We start from the raw sequence: 20,120 nt of genomic DNA on the forward strand, positions 1-20,120 counted from the left end.
TTTTTAATTTCGAATATATTAATTTTTGTTTCTTTATTAGTTGTATTAAATAATTATGCTTGTTAGCAATTATACATAAAAGTTAAGGAAGAATAAAAACATATATAGATAAAAAAAATTAATAGAAAAAAACTCTAATATAAAGAGAAGTAAATAAGAAAAAAAATATAATAAAATTATAAAAAGTAAGATATATAGCAATGATACTCTAGGTATGCATCTTAAAAACAGTTTTTAAGCATTGAATGGACAATTATACACTTATATTGTTATATTTAACAGTCAAAATAATCTCATCATTTTCAAAATTATATATATATATATATATATATTAAATATGAGAGATGGTGGATAAAATACTTCCAATTTTCAATAATCGATCATGCTACATCGCATAGTGGTCAATCATTCCGGTTTCGGTCGGTTCAAGGGCCCCAGATTTTTCAATTGGCTATAAATGGTCAAATCTGAAAAATAAAAAAAAATTAAAAAAAGGGTGTTCGCTTTCGGTGCTTTGCGGGAGTGGGGTTGAACTTGGAACCCTAGGCAGAAGGAGCTCTTTCGGTCTGCCACAAAACCAACTGAAAGAGCTCCGCCCAAACAAGGTTTTTGTCTTTTCGCTGTCCCAAAAAAGAAAAAAGAAAATTCTTGAAACTTCTACTATGTCCGGCCTCCACCGGTCTTCAAGTGCTTCGCTCAAGAATGGCCTTCCTCCTCAAGAACTCCTTGACGATCTCTGCAGGTTTTACTTCTAACCATGCTTCTACTATCATTCGCTCTCTTACTAGTATCGTTTGGTTTGTGAGAAAGTGTGGGAAAATATATTACTAAACATTAGGGTATTTTTTTTAGGATGAGTTCTGGGGAAATTGGACTTAAAATTGACAACATTTTTATGCTGGGAATTTGGAGTTTGTGTCGGATTTTGAGTTTTGAGAGAACTTAGTAGAGGAGAGGGGAAAAAAAAAAAAATTAAAATTTTGCATCTTCTAACATTAGGTTTATTATTATTATTGTTATTGGCTATCTGAGAGTTGCAATAGAGTGTAGAACGCTGATTAAATTGTATAATATGGTGGAGTAGTTCTATGGGGAAATGAAGTTTCAGCAGGCTAGTTGATTGGGTAAAAATTGCATGAATCACCTTGAATTACTTTGGGAAGATGGAAACTTTCAAGACATTTTCATGTGGTGCCCAATTCCAATGTAGCAAGGACGATCTTTAAGACTCATCGAATCTTTGTTTCATATTTTGTCAGCTTCTGTGAAATGGGAATCTAGGATCAACTTAAATATGACTTATGCGTTTCATATTAAAATAAAAAAATTAAAGAAAAAATTATTACAAAAAAAAAGTATCATTTTCTTGTAATCCGGACAAGCGTGCTTTGATGATGCCGTGGGTTTGCAAAATTTATTGATAACATAGTAGGTTATGTTGTTCCTTTTGTCCAGGCCTGGATCTGATTTCAGATCCATGAGTTTTGGCACATGGACTGCACTTTTCTAAATAAGTTGATGACATAAATAGATAAAAATTTCCTATACATCGGTAACTCAAAAACAGGAAACTGGGAGATTTTTTTATTCCTTATGAATTGCATATAAGATGATTGGAAATTTTTAGAATCTGGTTAATGTTTTGTTTTCTCTTAATTTTTCTCTTATTTGTGTAATTATTTCTTTAACATGAAATAGGAGATCAAATTGATGGTTGTTTGTTCTTCCTTCCCTTTGTTCTATTTCTTGAAATTTGTTTTTACTGTTTTCATGGATTACATTTGTATGCAGTCGGTTTGTTTTAAATGTGCCAAAAGAAGACCTACAGTCCTTCGAGAGGATTTTATTTCTTGTGGAGTACGCACATTGGTTTTATGAAGACAACTCGGTGGAGAACAATCCATCACTGAAGTCATTTACTCTAAAGGAGTTCACTTCTTTACGTATCCTATGTCGTATCTTCCCAATCCCATCTTGGTTGTCCATTTTCCTTTATATATAATCATGGAGACAGTTTATATATATTTAATCTCTCTCTCTCTCTCTCTCTCTCTCTCTCTCTCTCTCTCTCGATGGAAGACATCTATTTGTATTTTGGCATCATATGTTATGTTGTGTGGAAATGAGCCAGCTGACTGTTTATAGTTCCTTGCTTATTTCTTATTTGTTTTAATTGTTGCATAGAAGTGATTTAATCTGTTTGGTGTTCCAATGTTCATCCTTCACCTTTATTCTTTAGCTGGAAATTAAAATGCACACCTGCTACATTACGTGATTAATGAAAAATTCTTTCCTTGATAGAAGTGTCTTAGAAGCCTGATATCTTGATTGGACTTTTTAGTTTTGCTTCCAATATACCATATGAAATGCTGTTCCATCATAAGAATTTAAATATGTGCATCTGTTATTGAATGCACCATTGTTGATATACTATGATCGGGTAATCATATTGCAATTGTGGTGGTCTCAATTCGTCTGACACCCTAATCTGTCTTATTTATAAGTTGAAAAGAAATTGGATGGTTGATAAATATTTTGTTAACTATGACAACAAAATTTGGACTCATCATACCTTACTGGACTTAATTTCTCCAGAGCTGTAACAGTACATGGTATGTTGGTAATTGAATACTGCATGTTTTCGTATATTTATTTCATTTCTCAAAGAATTTTAAGAAATGAGAGCTGCTACATCTTAATAAATAACTTCTTAACTTAAGCCAATAGTTGACACATTGACAATAAAACATGGACACTTACACAGATGAGATACATAATTGGACACCTATGTTTATAGCCTGATTTAGTTTAAAATATATGTACATGCAACATTTTTAGGATGTCAATATGGAGTTAAAATTGATGTTTTTCCATGCTTCTCATCCTTTCGTTTGTTTGTCCCCATTGCAATATATCCTTGTTTCCTTTAATGTAATCAGTTTTTAACAGTTGTGATGTTCTAAAGCCATATGTAGCCCACATAGATGACATATTTAAGGACTTCACATCCTACAAGGTCAGAGTTCCTGTTACTGGGGCAATCATTTTGGATGAGACCTATGAACGGGTGAGATTGTGAACGAAGTTAAGATATTAGATTTTGATTCTTCTTTTTGCTAAGAAATATCTTATGGAAGATATTCCTTTCAATTCATAAGCAATTTGATCTGCCTGCATTTGTCAGTTAAATTTGGCAACTAATTGATGGTTTAATCGTGCTAGCATGATATTTCGCCCAAAAAAAAAAAGAAAAAAAAGAAGAAGAAAAGTTATGATAGCTTGATCTTGTAGTTGAGTGAACATGTATGTTAGTTTAATCCAAGCTACCAGTTAACTATCACAACTTTCTTGGTGCATTTAGGATGTTCTTGGCCTCATAATGTCTATCCATGATTCATCGTCAGCATTAGTAGTTAACTCCTCTGCATAATGTTCCCAAAAAATAATTCAAAATGTAGTATTTGGTGATTTTTTTTTTCTTTTGTTTAAACAGAATTGCCTATAGAGAAAGGAATTGGAAATCACTAAAAATAATAGGTAGAAAGTGGATTCTTTTGGCAATTTCTTAATGAAAAAAGAAATGTTCTTAAAAATTCTCACGGGAACTCATAACTGCAGTTTCATAAATTATGTATTCCTATCTTTTTATAAATGGATGTCTATAAATATGTACAAGACACAGCTGCATAAGTTAATGTTTGTAATTTCTTTTTTGAACATCTTTATGCCTTCATTACTTTTCTTGTGCTGGTCTTGCAACCATGTTACTTAATGCAAGTGGATGTAAGTTTTTAATCATGTAATACCTTATGGCAGTTTTTAGATGTTAGATGTTGTAGTAAATATCATATTCGTCTTATCAAATGTAAATGTGATGCTCTTTTTTAGACATGCTAATCTGCATTTGATTTTTGGTTTGTCCAATTGATAGTGCTTGCTAGTGAAGGGATGGAAAGGGTCAAGTTGGAGTTTTCCGCGCGGGAAAAAGAACAAAGATGAGGAAGACCATACGTGTGCCATCAGAGAAGTAAGATTTGTTTGTACAGAGTATTTCATTTTCTTTTTTTGTCTGATTCTCATATGTCCTAATATTTGTGATGACTTCAAATTGTGGACAGTATATTTCCAATGTTGTATTTGCATTCGTATGACAGACAACCATGTTCTTTTTCTTGTAAGAATGATCCTCTCCACCTTCATGATGAACTTAAGATGTAGATCTGAACCAGTTAATTGGATGGTTATATAAATAGTTTTATTACCTTAGTTTATATTTGATTGCAAGAAGAATGTACAACTTACCAAGCAAATGCAATGTTGGTTGCAAGAGAATGTTCAAGTTACCAAGCAAATGCAATGGAATTGAAACCTTTAAATTCCTAGGCAGGTGACTGTATGCAATTGGACCTATATATCCAGCCTTGCATTTTTGCGTTCATGTTCAATACAAGATATGTTCTTTTTTCTTGTAAGAATGATCCTTTTCACTTTTGTTGGACATGAAAGAAATGTAGAATATGGTTAATTTACCTGCAATGCTATCTATCAGGAAGGTAATAATCTCTTTATATAATTATTTTCCCTATTATGTATTGAAAAAACACAAGTTGATGATAATATTGATTACTGCAACTGTGGTAGAGTTGGTGGAAGCTCGTCAAGATAACAAAAATAAAGTCATGGCCTCATTTGGATGTTTCTTTTCAAATGTTTTTTGTTTGCCTTAATATTCATCAAAATTGAGCAAAGTTGTTGGATGGCAATTAATATTACCTGATGAAAGTGAAAAATTTTCCCTTTTGATTAGAGAGGATGCAAATTGTTTATACTTTATTGATAACCTAGGCTTCTTCTCTCAAGTGTAACCTAGGCTTCTTCTTTCAAGTGTAACCAACCTTTTATTTCTGTTTTGTGAAGACAGGTCCTGGAGGAAACAGGATTTGATGTTACAAAGCTTCTTAACAAAGATGAATACATTGAACTTGTATTTGGACAGCAGAGAGTGAGGCTCTATATAATCGCAGGTGTGAAGGATGATACTGCCTTTGCACCACTCACCAAAAAAGAGATCAGTGTATGTGATCCTATTTTGTTTTGTTTATTTATTTATTTTTTATAAGTTCATTTATTTAGTTTGTTCTTTTTAGAACTTTTTATTTCTTGTTATGATGTATTATTATCTCTGAATCAACAGACAATTCTTTGAATTGCTTGTTTTTCTGCTTTATGATCTATTAGGAAGATATGTCTTTATCATTGCTGGGCAGAATGTTAAACCCCTGTTTGTGACACTGAAAGCTAAATGCTGAGAACTGGCATTTTGTAATGTTTGCAGGAAATTGCATGGCATCGGCTAGATGATCTTCAGGCAGCAAGTGGTGATGTAATATCTCGTGGGATCACTGGCCTCAAACTTTACATGGTGGCCCCCTTTATGGCGTAAGTTTTTTTAAGCATAAGTGTTAATAATTCATTGAAGTGCTACAATGCTTGTGGTTGATGTTTAATTCGATTGTTATCTTCATGCAGAACATTAAGAGCATGGATTTCATCACATCCTCCTTCAATGGCTCCTAGACATGATTTGCCTCTCAAAGGTGAGGACCTTTCAGCTTTAAGTTCTGTTGGGCAAGTAATGTTAGGTTTATATTAAAGTTGTGGGATGGAAGAGTGGCTATGTTAGAAGACTAGAGCAACCAAATTACATTAATAGTTTGAATGGCATGGCAATGGATATCTTGGCATTGTCATCTTTTTAAAGTGTCCTAGAATGATACCATATGCAGTTATAAAAGTTGCGGAGAAAAGCTCTGTCTTGGTGAACAAATATGTTTTTTTTATCTTTGAGCAGGTTCACATGCGAATCTGTTATCTACTTAAAAAACAGGAAGATAACATATTTTTGGTGGAAAGTCCTGTAGAATTCTGAGCCCCATTTCACCCCTCTTGGATTGTCAAAAGCAATGTTTTTGTTATGCCTTACTGAAAATTGGAAAATAACAAAAGAGTTTCTCTTCTTGAGTGTACCGGCTACCAGCTAAGGATAGTATTTGATTGATTTAGTCCTGATTTGTATAGCTAAATGACCTGAAAAGGGCTGAGTATATAATCTAAACGGTGAGCAAGTCTGTGTATCTGTTCTGGTTATTGAATAATTATGTTGACATTGATTGCATTTGTTATATCTCAAATTTAAGAGACCAAGAGCTAATTTTGCTCTCTCTTGTGAACAAGGTGGTGTGCAGAGGAATTGATGTTGTCTGTTTATGTACTGTTTATTAATGTCTAACACCTTCCAACTGTAAATAATTGTACATGTCTAGAATTAGAGCTCTCTATTTGATTGCTGAATGTTCTGTTGTGCATTCTCATAACAATAGAAAATTTTCTATTTATCGTTGTTTATGCCTAGGTTTTGTTCCGATCTTGTTTGCTGCTAATGAGCTTTGTTTTCATTTTGCCAGGGATGTCCGTGTGGAAAGCAAAAACCAGTTCAACAGGGACTAACACAATGATAACGGAGAGCCAGTCGAATAAACCTGAACCTGATGTTCTCGTTGATGTGGGACCCGGCAAGAGCTTCAGAAACTTTAGGTTTGATACCGCATCGGTATTACAGGCAATGGATGCTGGTTTTTCTGCTTGAATGCAAATACTTAGGTTGCTTCTTTGTAAAGTGTCCATGTTCAAATACTGGGTTGGTTAGCCCCATCTCACTTGTATTACTAATTGGCATTGCATAACTTTGTTGCTGTATCTCTTGTATATGGTGTAAGAATTCAGGTTTGGGTTTTATGTATATTCTGTACAGAAGCCCTCTTGTTGCAGACATACACATCTGTTTGTTCGTTCATATCACGTAGTTGTCAGACGGACTTGGAAAAGTACCATCGTTACGAGTCTCAATATCTTGTGCTAATCTTAGTTAGTGCAGTTGGGATGGCACAGTTGGAAGAACATTTAGAGAAATGGGTTCAAACCATGCCAGATCCGGTAGGGCAGTAGGACTTGGATAGACAAGAGTTCTTGATTAAAAAAATGTAGAAATTTGGATATGTTGATCTTCCGTCAGATGGGGACGTTTTGTTGCTTTTAGTTTCGTCTTTCTGTAAGAAAAGGCATTGGACCGTTATAATAAATAGAATGTTCACCAAGGCTTTGTTTATGAAATAGCAGTCCCTTTCTGTGTTTCGTTTTGCCCTTTCAAGTTTCAATAATTTGTGTTCATCATATGTGTTTTATTGTTTGCTGGTTTTATTTTTATTCCGGCTTAGCATTGTAACTCTTGAGTCCCAAAAATGTTTTGCGCCATTAAAGTTCGATGTTTTATCTCTTGTTTGGTAACGTTTTGATTGATTTTATTTTTCAAATTCTCTCTCCCAAATCAAGGGGGGGGGGGGGGGGGGGGGGGGGGGTGGGGGGGGAAACGAAAAAAAAAAAAAATCATATATATACGTCTGAAATGACCAAAAAATAAAAAATAAAAAACAGTTATATGAATGAAATGAGAGCAAAGGCATTGAATGATGAGATTGGGCGTTTAGTAGCAAATTTCAGGCACATCCAAGTGACAAAATGAAGTCTGGCCCCATTTGATTTGAAGGGTATTTGAGTAATTTTGTTACTTTTAGGTGTATTACTATATGTAGTCCCACAAATAATAATAATAATAATAATAATAATAGTAATGATAATAATAATAATAATAATAATAATAATAATAATCATAGCCATGGCCTCACTAACTCACGCTACTCATCACTAATTTGTGCTACTGGCTGGGTATTGCATTTTAAGATTTATATTTTCTAAAACTTTTGGATATACTATTCCCAATACCAACATCCTGCTTAGGATTTTTTTTTTTTCTTACCAAAAAACCAAAAGAAAAAAAAAAGAAAAAGAAAAATGCATCGTGCTCGCTAGAATTATCAGAAAAAAAGAAAAATCCTCAGGGAGCCATGACCCCCTCAACTATCGCTACTCATTATCCCTGCTTGAAATACATCGAACAACTTGAGATTGCATTTTAGATTTTATAATCTATATATACATATATCTATATATATATATATATATATGGCTTTTTAGAGGGTATCCCTGCTTGAAATACATCGGACAACTGGGGATTGCATTTTAAGATTTTATATTTTATATATATATATAAATTTTTAGAGGGTTGATTAAATTTTTTTTTTTTTTTGTTGATTAAGTAGTACAATTTTTCGAAAATAGCATAAAATAATAATCTACATACTGTTTACTCATTGGAAGGGAAAAAAAAAATTAAATGGAAAAAGTAATAAAGTAGTTGTGGATGTGGTAGTCTTGTACAACTTTTTGTTTTTATTTTATACTTTTTTTTTTTTTTAAACTCAACCACTGAAGCTAAATAGTAAAAATTAATACGCTTAAAATTAATTGGGGAATCATTTACATATGACGTATAATATAAAAAAATTGGAGAGTTCTATAAATGAGCATGAAAGGGGTAATATATGTAAATTAGACAATCATTAGGAATAAATTACAAATATGCTAATTACCTATATTGCCCCTACTGATTCTTAGGCAGAAAACAAGTTTCCTAATTTCGTTCCCACCCATACTCTTTTCTCTTACCACTCTCTTCTATAAAATACCAACTGCCATATTTACTTCCGATCAACTGTGATCACTTTTTTTTTTTTGGTTCAATTTTTTTAACTTTCTCACTTTCACTTGTTTTTTCGTTTTCTTGGCAACCAAACAGGACTGTTTGATCATCAAGTTATTGATTTACACATTGTTTTTCTTTGTCTTGAATAATCCACTCTCATATTTTCTTCCGATCGACTGCGATCACTTGTTTACTTGTTTTTTTTTTAACTTTCTCGCTTTCACTTTTTCTTTCGTTTTCTTGACAACCAAACAAGAAAAAGAAAAAAACTGATCGATCAACAAGTTACTGATTCTCTATCTTGAAAAACCAAAAAAAAAAAAAAGAAAAAAAAGATGGAGATCAAACGAGCATAAATCAGGTGTTGGGAAAAATTACCATGAATATATGTAAATACATGTGGACAATTTAATATAAACTAAATAAAATAAAGTTAAATAAAAAATAATAATTAAAGCATTTTAAAACCTATAGGTCCTTGAATTGATCTGCTTTCTAGAAGGTTGATCGAGGGCTGTGTGATACTACAGTGTCCTTAAGACATTTTACACCCACCGATACAGGAGTTTTGTGGTGAACGTCTCTCAGGATACAACGGTTACAAAACCTTTTAGATTCAGCACCCTCGAAGTTTTTCTCTTCGAACTATTTGTGTACCTTCACTTTACCACTGTTACTATTTTCTCTCTGGTTTTTTTTTTTTTTTTTTCCTGTTAAACTCAAAAACCTTTTTTTTCTCTATATTTTCTGAAAAAACTGCTAGAACGTTGAAAAAAACGTGTGCCACACTAACTCTTAACACACAAAAACTCTTTTCCTTAAAACTCTCAACTTCCCACGTTTGAAAATATTTCTTTTATTTTATTCAAAAATATTGTTTTTCCAAATAGGTAGAGAAACAAAACCAAAGCCCAAAAACCTTTTAAGGCCCAAATAATTCATATTTTGGTTTTTTGGTCCAAAATCTAACAATCCCCCACATGAATAATTTGACTAAATAAAGCATGACTCTGATGGTAAAGCTTTGCAGTTGGAACCTGCATAGGATAGGTAGATGTTACTCTTTGAACCTTCCCTTATGAGACTACATCTTCTTTACTGATTTATAGTGGATGCGATATCTTTGAACCATTTCGTCCTTTGTGTAAATAACATCATAGCCCACACATGATTCCTTCTTGGTACACTTCAGTTCTCACTGTTGTGTTCATTTTGGCCCTGAACACCTCTCTGGTTCTGCGAGAGTTTTTAAAGAATTGCGCCCTTAACAATTCTCTTTTGAAGCGACCACTCTTCTTTCTCACATAGGTGATTCCTATTTCTTATGTAATCATCATACTTATGCATAGATTACCAAACACATACTTATAGGAATCATTAAAAGCATGCTTTTATGCTTAACCTCTTTCTATCACTATTTTATCATAGGAATGGACAGAGGATTAACCACCCACAGTGATTTATACCAGTCTTTACAATTGTGTTGTCCCATTAAACCTAGATCTTGGGATCTCCAATCAACTAGGTTGGGTTTCCATCATATCGACTTTACTCACGGGCTTTAATCCCATTTTCGTCGATGATTTCTCAACTAGTTCTCTATTTAACCCTTTGGTTAGCGGATCCGCAATGTTATTTTTTGACTTCACATAGTCTATTGAGATAACTCCAGTTGAGATTAGTTGTCTAATGGAATTGTGTTTACGACGAATGTGTCTAGACTTTCCATTATACATAATATTTTGTGCCCTGCCAATCGCATATTGACTATCATAATGTAAACTTATTGCTGTCATAGGTTTAGGCCACCTAGGAATGTCCTTTAAAAATTGGCGTAACCATTCTGCCTCTTCACCACATTTATCTAATGCGATAAACTCAGATTCCATCGTGGATGGTGCTATCACAGTTTGTTTTGATGACTTCCATGTCACGGCTGCACCCACTAATGTGAATACATAGCCACTAGTGGACTTTAAGTCCTTAATATTTGATATCCAATTTGCATCACTATATCCTTCTAATACAGCAGGATACCTTGTATAGTGCAGACTGTATTCACGAGTATATCGCAAGTATCTTAGTACTTTGATGATCCTTTTCCAATGATCTTCATTTGGATTACTCGTGTATCTACTCAGTTTACTTATTGCTAGGCTAAGTCTGATATGGTACAACTCATCAAGTACATCAAACTTCCAATTACCCTAGCATATTCCACTTGAGATACACCTTCTCCTTTATTTTTGGATAAGTGTAAACTCAAATCTATGGGTGTTCTGGCTATACTAGTATCATTATTACTAAATTTAGCCAGTATTTTATCTACATAGTGAGTTTGACTAAGAATGATCCCATTCGAAGTCCTCGTGATTTTCATACCTAAAATCACATCAGCAAGCCCCATATCTTTCATGTGAAATTTGGAATTTAACATGGCTTTTGTAGTTCGGACCATATTGTCGTCACTACCTACTATGAGTATGTCATCTACATACAAACATAGAATGACATATCCATTCTGTGTATCTTTTACATAGATACATTTATCACATTCATTTATTTTAAATCCATCTTTTAGCATGGCATCATCAAATTTTTGATACCATTGCTTTGGAGCTTGTTTAAGTCCATATAAGGACTTTACCAATCTACAGACTTTCTTTTTTTGGCCTGGAGCAGTGAAACCCTCAGGTTGCTCCAAATAGATCTCTTCATCTAGGTCTCCATTAAGAAATGCTGTTTTCACATCCATTTTATGTACTGTAAGATCCCGCAATGCAGCAATCACCAATACCATCCTTATGGAATTTATCCTCATTACTGGATAATAAGTGTCAAAATAATCAAGGCCTTCTTTTTGCTTGTATTCCTTAATTACAAGCCTCGCCTTGTATTTATCTATTTAGCCGTCAGCTTTCATCTTCCTTTTAAAGATCTATTTGTAACCCAAAGATATACAACTTGGAGGAATATCTACCAACTCCCAAGTGTGATTTTGCAGGATGGAATCAATTTCACTTTTAACGGCTTCCTTCCATAAATTCCCTTCAGGAGAATTTATAACCTCTTGGAAGTTTTGAGGTTCACTTTCCAGCATATAAGTAAGAAAATCTGGATCGTAGGATTTTTCGGTTCTTACTCTTTTGCTACGTCTGATCTCAACCTTAGTCTCATCATCATTCGCTTGTTCTTGATCACTATCATTATTTTCATCACTGATAGTATCGTAAGTTCGTTTAGACGAACTCAGTCCTTCTTCTACTTTATACAGAAAAATATGTTCAAAAAATAATGCATTTCTCGATTCCATTATTGTGTTCTTGTGAATATCAAATATTTCTGACCTATGCATAAGAAACTGATACTCACTACTATTCTGTGCATGTCCTATGAAAATGCAATCAATAGTTTTAGGACCTATCTTCATCTTCTTAGGTGTAGGTACCACTACTTTAACTAGACACCTCCACATTCATAAATATTTGTAGGAGGGTTGTCTTCCCTTCCACAATTCATAGGGCGTCTTTACATGATTTTTCCGGGGCACCTTATTTAAAAGATCATTCACCGACAAAATGACTTTCCCCCACAAGTTCTGAGGTACTCCAGAACTTATCAGCATTGCATTCATCATTTCTTTTAAAGTTCTATTTTTTCGTTCAACCACACCATTTTATTGTGGCGAATATGGTGGAGTAACTTCATGTATTATACCTTGTTGAGCACAATACTCTCCAAATGGAGTTACATATTCCCCACCACGATCACTTCTGATCACTTTAACCTTTTTGTAAAGTTGATTCTCAACTTCCATTTTATAGAGAATAAATTTCTCTATAGCCTCATCCTTGCTCTTTAGCAGGTATACATAGCAATATTTCGTGTTATCATCAATAAAAGTAAAAAAATACTTATTACCACCTCTTGTCAGTGCGAATTTTAAATCACATACATCACTATGTATTAAATCCAAAGGTTCATTATTTCTATCAATTGTTTGATATGATGACCTCATTGATTTTGCTTCCACACAAGTTTCACACTTATGACTGCAATCAATTTCAAACGTGGGAATATGATTTAAGTTAATTAACCTCCGTAGAGAATTAAAATTAACATGTCCTAGTCTAGCATGCCACAAAATGGAAGACTCAAGCAAGTAAACAGAAGAAGTACTAACTTTATTAATTTCTTTAGGCTTTACAGTTATTACATTGAGTTTAAATAAACAATTGACTACATAGCCCTTTCCCATAAACATCCCAAATTTGGACAAAATAACTTATCTGACTCAAACACTAAGCGAAAACCATGTTTGCTCAGCAGCGATCCAGATACCAGATTCTTGCGAATGTTTGGAACATAAAATACATTATTCAGAGTCAGCTCTTTTCCCGAGGTCATCTTCAGGATTACTTTGCCCTCACCATGGATTTCTGAGGTAGTGGAGTTACCCATGAACAACTTCTCCCCATTCTTTTTTTGTTCGAAGGAAGTGAACACGCTCCTATCTAAACATACATGGCGAGTCGCACCAGTATCTATCCACCATTCTCTGGGATTGGATCCCACCAAGTTCACCTCAGATATCACACCACTAATGTCAATCTCATCAACCTCTCTAATGATGTCCTCCATCACCTATGCCTGGTTCCTCTTCCTCTTTGGCAGCCTACATTCTGTTGCTTTGTGACTCATCTTGTCACAGTTAAAGCACCTACCTTGAAACTTGGCCTTTTTGGAGATTCCTCCTTTAGGCCCCAACTTGAAAGCTTTTCCAATATTCTTCTTATTCTTGGAGCTCTAACCATGCTCCACAACATTGGCCTTCAATCTGGCCTTCGAAGCTCTCTTATCAGACTTTTTGTTGTCATCTTCAGTGCGAAGCTTGCCAATAAGAGCCTCCATATCCATCTCTTTTCTTTTGTGCTTCAGATAATTCCTGAAGTCACTCCAGCTTGGAGGTAGCTTTTCAATCATACAAGCCACTTGTAAGGCTTCATTCATGATCATCCCTTCAGCAAGCATTTCTTGAATCAGCACCTGCAACTCATGTATTTGATTCATTAATGGCTTCGTAACTACCATCATGTAGTCTAAGAATCGGCCTGTAATAAACTTTCCTGAACACGCATTCTCAGTCTTATACTTCCGGTCCAATGTTTCCCACAACTCTTTAGCTGACTTGGTGCCACAGTATACACCATACAGAGCATCAAATAGGCCATTCAGAACATAATTCCGACATAAGTAATCGGAATTATTCCATGCATCCACCGCCATGAGTGTCTCCCTATCACTCTCTTCATTACTGAGTGGTGCATCTTCAGTCAGGTACTTTGCAAATCCTAGGGTGGTCAAGTAAAATAATATCTTCTGCTGCCACCTCTTGAAGTTTGCTCCATTAAACTTCTCAGGTTTTTCTGCATGACTAGCAGAGGGGGGCATCTGAATCCCAGAAGTTTGAGTGGGTACAGTCCTATTGTCTCCACTTGCCATTTCTGTAACATCACAAAACAGAAATCAATTAGTTGTTATTTTCTATTTTAACAAACTAATTATAAGCAATTTCCAAAAGGAAAACACATAAAAATGTGATTTTTTGGATTTGTGTATACACCACAAATTTACTGTATACACCCAAAATACTGTTCATGGTATTGTTCACCACCACGTGTCACGGCGATGTGTCCCCTGCAGACGTGGCATACCGCAACATCATCACTTTGTTGACATGGTGCCCTGACACATCATTGCATGCTGACATGGCTCCACATCATCATCTCTCTGATGCGGCAACTGCCAAGTCATCTCCTTGCTGACGTGGATTGCCCGACACGTGTCGCCGTGTGAGTCCGCCATGTGCCATTCTCAGAGTCTAACACATGTCACCTGTTCAGGTCGACACGTGACTCCACTCGTCTCGCGACACGTCGCTTCACGCTTTGTCGACACATGGCCTCGTGACTGTGAAACACGTGGTGTCCCCATGGTGCACCATCTCGCCTTGCTACTGTGCGAGACTTGTCAGCATTTATCTAGACACGTTGCACTCTCTCATAGCGACACGTGTCTAAGCCCATTTTGCATTTGGGTCTTGTCTTTTGGGCTGGGTCTGAATCGCGCTTGGATCTTGGGTTGAACAGTAGCCTGTTCTAACCCTGGGCTGGGCTTTAAAATTAGGTTAGGCCCAATAAATTTAAAAATTGGCCCAATATTTCAAAACCCCGCCCAAACCCATTCTCTCTTCTTCTTCAACCGAGTCAATTTCTACCCGTTTTTCTGGTAAACGGGTCAAACGAGTCCAGTTGCATTTTTTCACCTTTTTTTCACTTTTCCAGTAACCAAAAAATTGCCGAAAAAATACCAAAAGGTTTAGAAATTTTTGGCCAATTCAATTTTGGGAAAAATTTTATTTTAAACAAAAATTTTAATAACTGCCCACAAATTTATAAACCTCACGGGTTTGATAAATTTTTTTTTTCTCACACCCAAATGAACAATTATAAGTAAAACATCAAAGATTAGAGATTGAATAAACTAACATTAACACAAAGCTCAAGCAACCATTCTCTTCACACTCACGGATAAAGAAAATATATATATTTTTTTTCTTTTTGAACCCACTCGTGAAGCACACATTGAAATATATAATATATATATATATATATATGTATATATAAACATATATATGTAGTATATACACAATAATCAATACCATAATAAATGATTAAATCTCCACATATATATACATATATAAAATGCGTAAAACGTCTTAAGATTGTTGGGAAAAATTACCATGAATATATGTAAATACATGTGGACAATTTAATATAAACTAAATAAAATAAAAAATAATAATTAAAGCATTTTAGAACCTGTAGGTCCTTGAATTGATTTGCTTTCTAGAAGGTTGACCGAGGGCTGTGTGATACCATAGTGTCTTTAAGATGTTTTATGCCCACCGATGCAGGAGTTTTGTAGCGAACGTCTCCCAGCATACAACGACTGCAAAAGCTTTCAGATTCAGCACCCCCAAAGCTTTTCTCTTCGAACTATTTGTGTACCTTCACTTTACCACTATCACTCTTTTCTCTCTGGTTTTTTTTTTTTCCCGTTAAACTCAAAAACCCTTTTTTCTCTGTACTTTCTGAAAAAACTGCTAGAACGTTGAAAAGAATGTGTGCCACACTAACTCTCAACACACCAAAACTCTTTTCCTTAAAACTCTCAACTTCCCATGTTTGAAAATATTTCTTTTATTTTATTCAAAAATATTGTTTTTCCAAAAAGGTAGAGAAACAAAACCAAAGCCCAAAAACCTTTTAAGGCCCATATCATTCATATTTTGATAATATCGTGTTTTCTAACTGGCCGAGACTACTCGTCGTCGCTTCGGAACCACGAGCGCTGTCAACGTTTTTCAGTAGTGCCATGCCGTTATCGAAAACCACTTGATTCAAGAATCTCAACAGCCACCACTACAACTGACAGTGATGGTACTGCTTCTCGTCTAAAGAAGCTCCAAGAACAAGAAACTAAGGACGAGCTTGATCTTTCCTTATGGTTTTCACCTAATAACAAGAAGAGAAAAATTATCTCAATCGATAACCATCCAAAATGCAGAAAATTAGTCTTTGATTCCGATTCTGCGGTGGCTCTTAAACTTTGGAGAATGAGGAAGCACAGCAAACAATACATAGAGGAAGAAGAGCGTTTGGGCATGACTACGAAGCTGAGTCTCTACGATCCATGGAGGATGAAGGACAAAAAGGTTGATATTGGAAACTATATTTATCGGGAACCACCAAAGACAACGACAAGCCATTCAATTACTTCTCTAAAGAAACTCCAAGAACAACAAACAATCCCAATTTCAATTGATGAGGATGAGCTCGATCTTTCCCTTTGGTTTTCAACCAACAACAATAAGAAGAGAAAAATTACCACAGTGGAAAACCAATACCATTCCAGTTCTCTTCCGAAACGCAAGAAATTTTCCTCTGATTCTGATTACGGCGTGGCTCTTAACATTTGGAGAATGAAGAACTACAGCAAACAAGACATGGCGGAAGAAGAAAGATTGGGCGTGACGACGAAGCTAAGCATTTACGATCCATGGAGGATGAGGAAGGATCTGATGTCGAGGGATATCGGATACCTCAGCAGGTTGACGTTGAAATCGCATTGGACGGAGAAGTACTTCTTGCCCCACTTGGATATCAAACAGGTGGAGAGACGATGGTGTCACCGTTAAGGTTTTCGATTCTGACACCCATTCCAAACATGATTTGGCTTTCAAACTGTTAGAAATCGTCGAATAGCTACATCTTGAAGAGAGGATGGGTTAAGGAATTTGTGAAAAGGAGGAATCTCAAGACAGGTGATCAGATTGGAATGTTGTGCCATGTGCCGTTAATGGATGCTCCTTCACAGTCCATGCTCAAAATCTACTTTTTCGTACTTAAACGGGCTCAATCAAAACAAGATTGATTATTGAACAGAAATTTTACATATTGATTTTTGTATTCTGCTAGCTCCTGACCTCCTGTATTTAACACGTTCAAACTAAGTTTTAGCTATTTGTTTTTTTTTGTTCATCAGATGTACAGAAGTTAATTAATTCACATATAGACATTTTGGAATACTATCTATGGTCTCTTTAAATAATATTGTAAGTTATTTAATCTTTTTGTTCTTGAAAAATGATCATAATGTGCACGATTTTTGTGATTAAAATTAATTTTCCATATAATTTCATTATCTTAAACGATCAAAAACCAAAAAGGTTAACCATGGGGAAGAACTCTTCGAATTTTAATAAATTTGATTTTTTATTTTTACATTTTCTATTTATAATTCCATATATATATATATATATATATATGTAACGTTTGCAACGTTTTTTTTTTTTTTTTTTTGAATGATTTTGAATTAGTGGGCTTTAATTGGGCCATTTATGCTTGCTTTACTGATTTCCATTTTTGGGTTTTTGGAATAAGGAAAAAGGGAAAAATAAGGAAAAAGGGGTTGATGTTTTTGGATTTTTATTGAATTTTTCTCTCCCACGGTAACTCATTTTTGGAAAATATAGAAAAATTAGTTTTCTGCATATTTTGGTTAGTGAGTGTGGTAAATATTAGGTACTCTGAAAGTCGAGGAAAATCCAGGCGGTGCTTTATCTGAGATTTCGAATCCGTTGTATCCTAGGAGACTGCCGTCGGAAAACACCCACACCGATAGGACAAAAATTGTCTTAAGGAAACTATGGTACCACACAGACCTCGGACCATTTTTCAACTAGCTGATTAAAGCTAAGGACATTCAGGTTCTCAATTTTATTTTATTAAACTTTGTAAATTTTTATTTACATATGTAGATCCACTTGTATATACACATATATTATATTCCCATAATATGTTACTTACAATATGTGTGTGTGTGTGTGTGTGTGTGTGTTACATAAAAGCATAAAGCATTTTTTCATTTGTTTAACCTTTTCTTTTTGTTCCTACTTAAATATAACATCTCTATTCACAAAATGATATAAAACATGGATCTTATTGACCCAATTTTAGAATTTATACTTCATGAATTATTTTGTACAACAACAAAAATGAAATAAAAAAAATTAAGGACTAATTACTAAATATATATTTGGTAACACAGGACAACAAAAATTTAATCATTTGTACTGGACAAAAATAAATAAAAATAAATAAAAACCGCTTAAAACAGGCTGTTAAGGTTTGGTATAAACCTGGCAATTCGTGTTCATGGGTTGTGTTTGTGTCAACCCGTTTAATAATCGTGTCAAAAATATCTAACCCAAATACTACCCATTTATTAATCGTGTCAAGTACCTAAAACACTAACCCGACCTATTTATAAACACGTTAATACGACACGATCCGTTTAACATGATTACTTTAACGGGTCGTGTTGACCTATTAACTTGTTAGCCTGAAATTGATCCATTAACTTGAAAACCAACCTAATAACCCGAAAATTAACCTATTAACCCGAAAACTAACCTTTTTTTTTTTTTTGTTAAAGATTTATTTTTTATCTTTAAAAAATTAATAATAGAAAATTGTTTTTATAAAGTTTTTAATTTATAATATTTTTTTAGTTATTAAATATTATATTATAGATAAAATTATAATTTAAAATTAAATTTAAATGGGTTGTAATAGGTATATAATCGTGTCGGCTTGAAATTGATACGTTTAATAAATGAGTCATAACGGGTCAAGAGTTAAACGGGTCAACTCGAAAATGACACGATTAATAATCGTGTTAAATGGGTTGATCTGATTATGACTCGAATCCATTTATAATAAACTCAAACCCATGTATTTCATGTCGTTTTTGAATCGTATCGCTGTGTCATGATCCAAATTTCCACCTTTAGTTTGGTATATTTGTTTCCCCAACCCTGCATCAGGAAAAGTGCGAAAGTGCGAAAATGAGGAGGAATCTCAAGGTTTGGTATATATAAATATTGGAATTCTATGGTCTTTAATGAATATTACAAGATTGTTCTTATTGTTTCTTGAATAATGGTAACAAAAAATGTACATGGTTTTTGTGAATGATTTGTTATTTAATTTTTCTAATCTTAAACAATAAAAGACTAAAAGGTTAACCAGCGGAAACCGGGAAAGAACTCTTTTGAATTTTTATAAACTTGATGATTTTTTTTTTTTTGGGGTATTAGTTTCCTAGTCACAGTATTTTGAATATGTTTATAAAAAAAAAAATGTTACGGTTTGAATACTTACTTGCACAATAGGGTTTCCTAAATCCAAGCTTGCGGTAATTAAAGTAGGAGATTTGCGAAATCTAAAAGTTACCATTTGATTAAGCACTTGAGACAAAGGGGAAGGTTTCCTAAATAAAAATCTTTAATTTCAAACTAATTAAAATATTTTATGTTCAATAAAAATTTATACAACTTGCTCTTCTCTCTCTCTCTCTCTCTCTCTCTCTCTCTCTTTTCCCCTGTGTATCTTACGTTTTAAAACTAGAATTCTTTTTGGAGCATTGCTTTGATCATGAAGTAACATGTATTTCTTGAATGACAATCTAGCAAGATTGATTTTTATTTGTTTTCATTTGTTTTAAAAAATAGTTGGCCTGAAATCATCCTCAAGAGCAACCAAGGCATTGCTACTAAGGGTGTTCACCGCGATCAATCTTAGAAACTTTTGTCTCTCGTTGATTCCACTACGACTGTCACTCAAAGGAACCATGACAATTTAGTTGACATAGTTGAGAAGATAAATTAGTTGACAAATTTGCCACGCCCAACATATTTTTTGGACAAAATATTTAATGGAGGAATTTATGACAATTTAGTTGGGCGTGGCATATTTAGTTGAGGAATTTTATTTATTTTTTGGACAAAAAATTTAATTGAGGAATTTTTGAAGTTGCAATTATAAAATCCATAAGA

General features: G+C 34.1%; 1 protein-coding gene across 1 annotated transcript; it reads left to right on the plus strand.

Moving 5' to 3' along the window:
• Positions 1–464: 464 nt before the first annotated feature.
• Positions 465–7,170, plus strand: LOC107421455 (mRNA-decapping enzyme subunit 2). The gene is made up of 8 exons (XM_048469903.2): positions 465–742; positions 1,792–1,943; positions 2,940–3,067; positions 3,932–4,027; positions 4,922–5,074; positions 5,336–5,439; positions 5,530–5,597; positions 6,465–7,170. Exons 1-8 carry the CDS (start codon positions 663–665, stop codon positions 6,644–6,646), a joined length of 963 nt encoding a protein of 320 aa, XP_048325860.1. The 5' UTR covers positions 465–662; the 3' UTR covers positions 6,647–7,170.
• The last annotated feature ends 12,950 nt before the right edge of the window (positions 7,171–20,120 follow it).

The sequence above is a fragment of the Ziziphus jujuba genome, chromosome 8 (assembly GCF_031755915.1).
Source record: "Ziziphus jujuba cultivar Dongzao chromosome 8, ASM3175591v1".
Taxonomy (NCBI): domain Eukaryota; kingdom Viridiplantae; phylum Streptophyta; class Magnoliopsida; order Rosales; family Rhamnaceae; genus Ziziphus; species Ziziphus jujuba.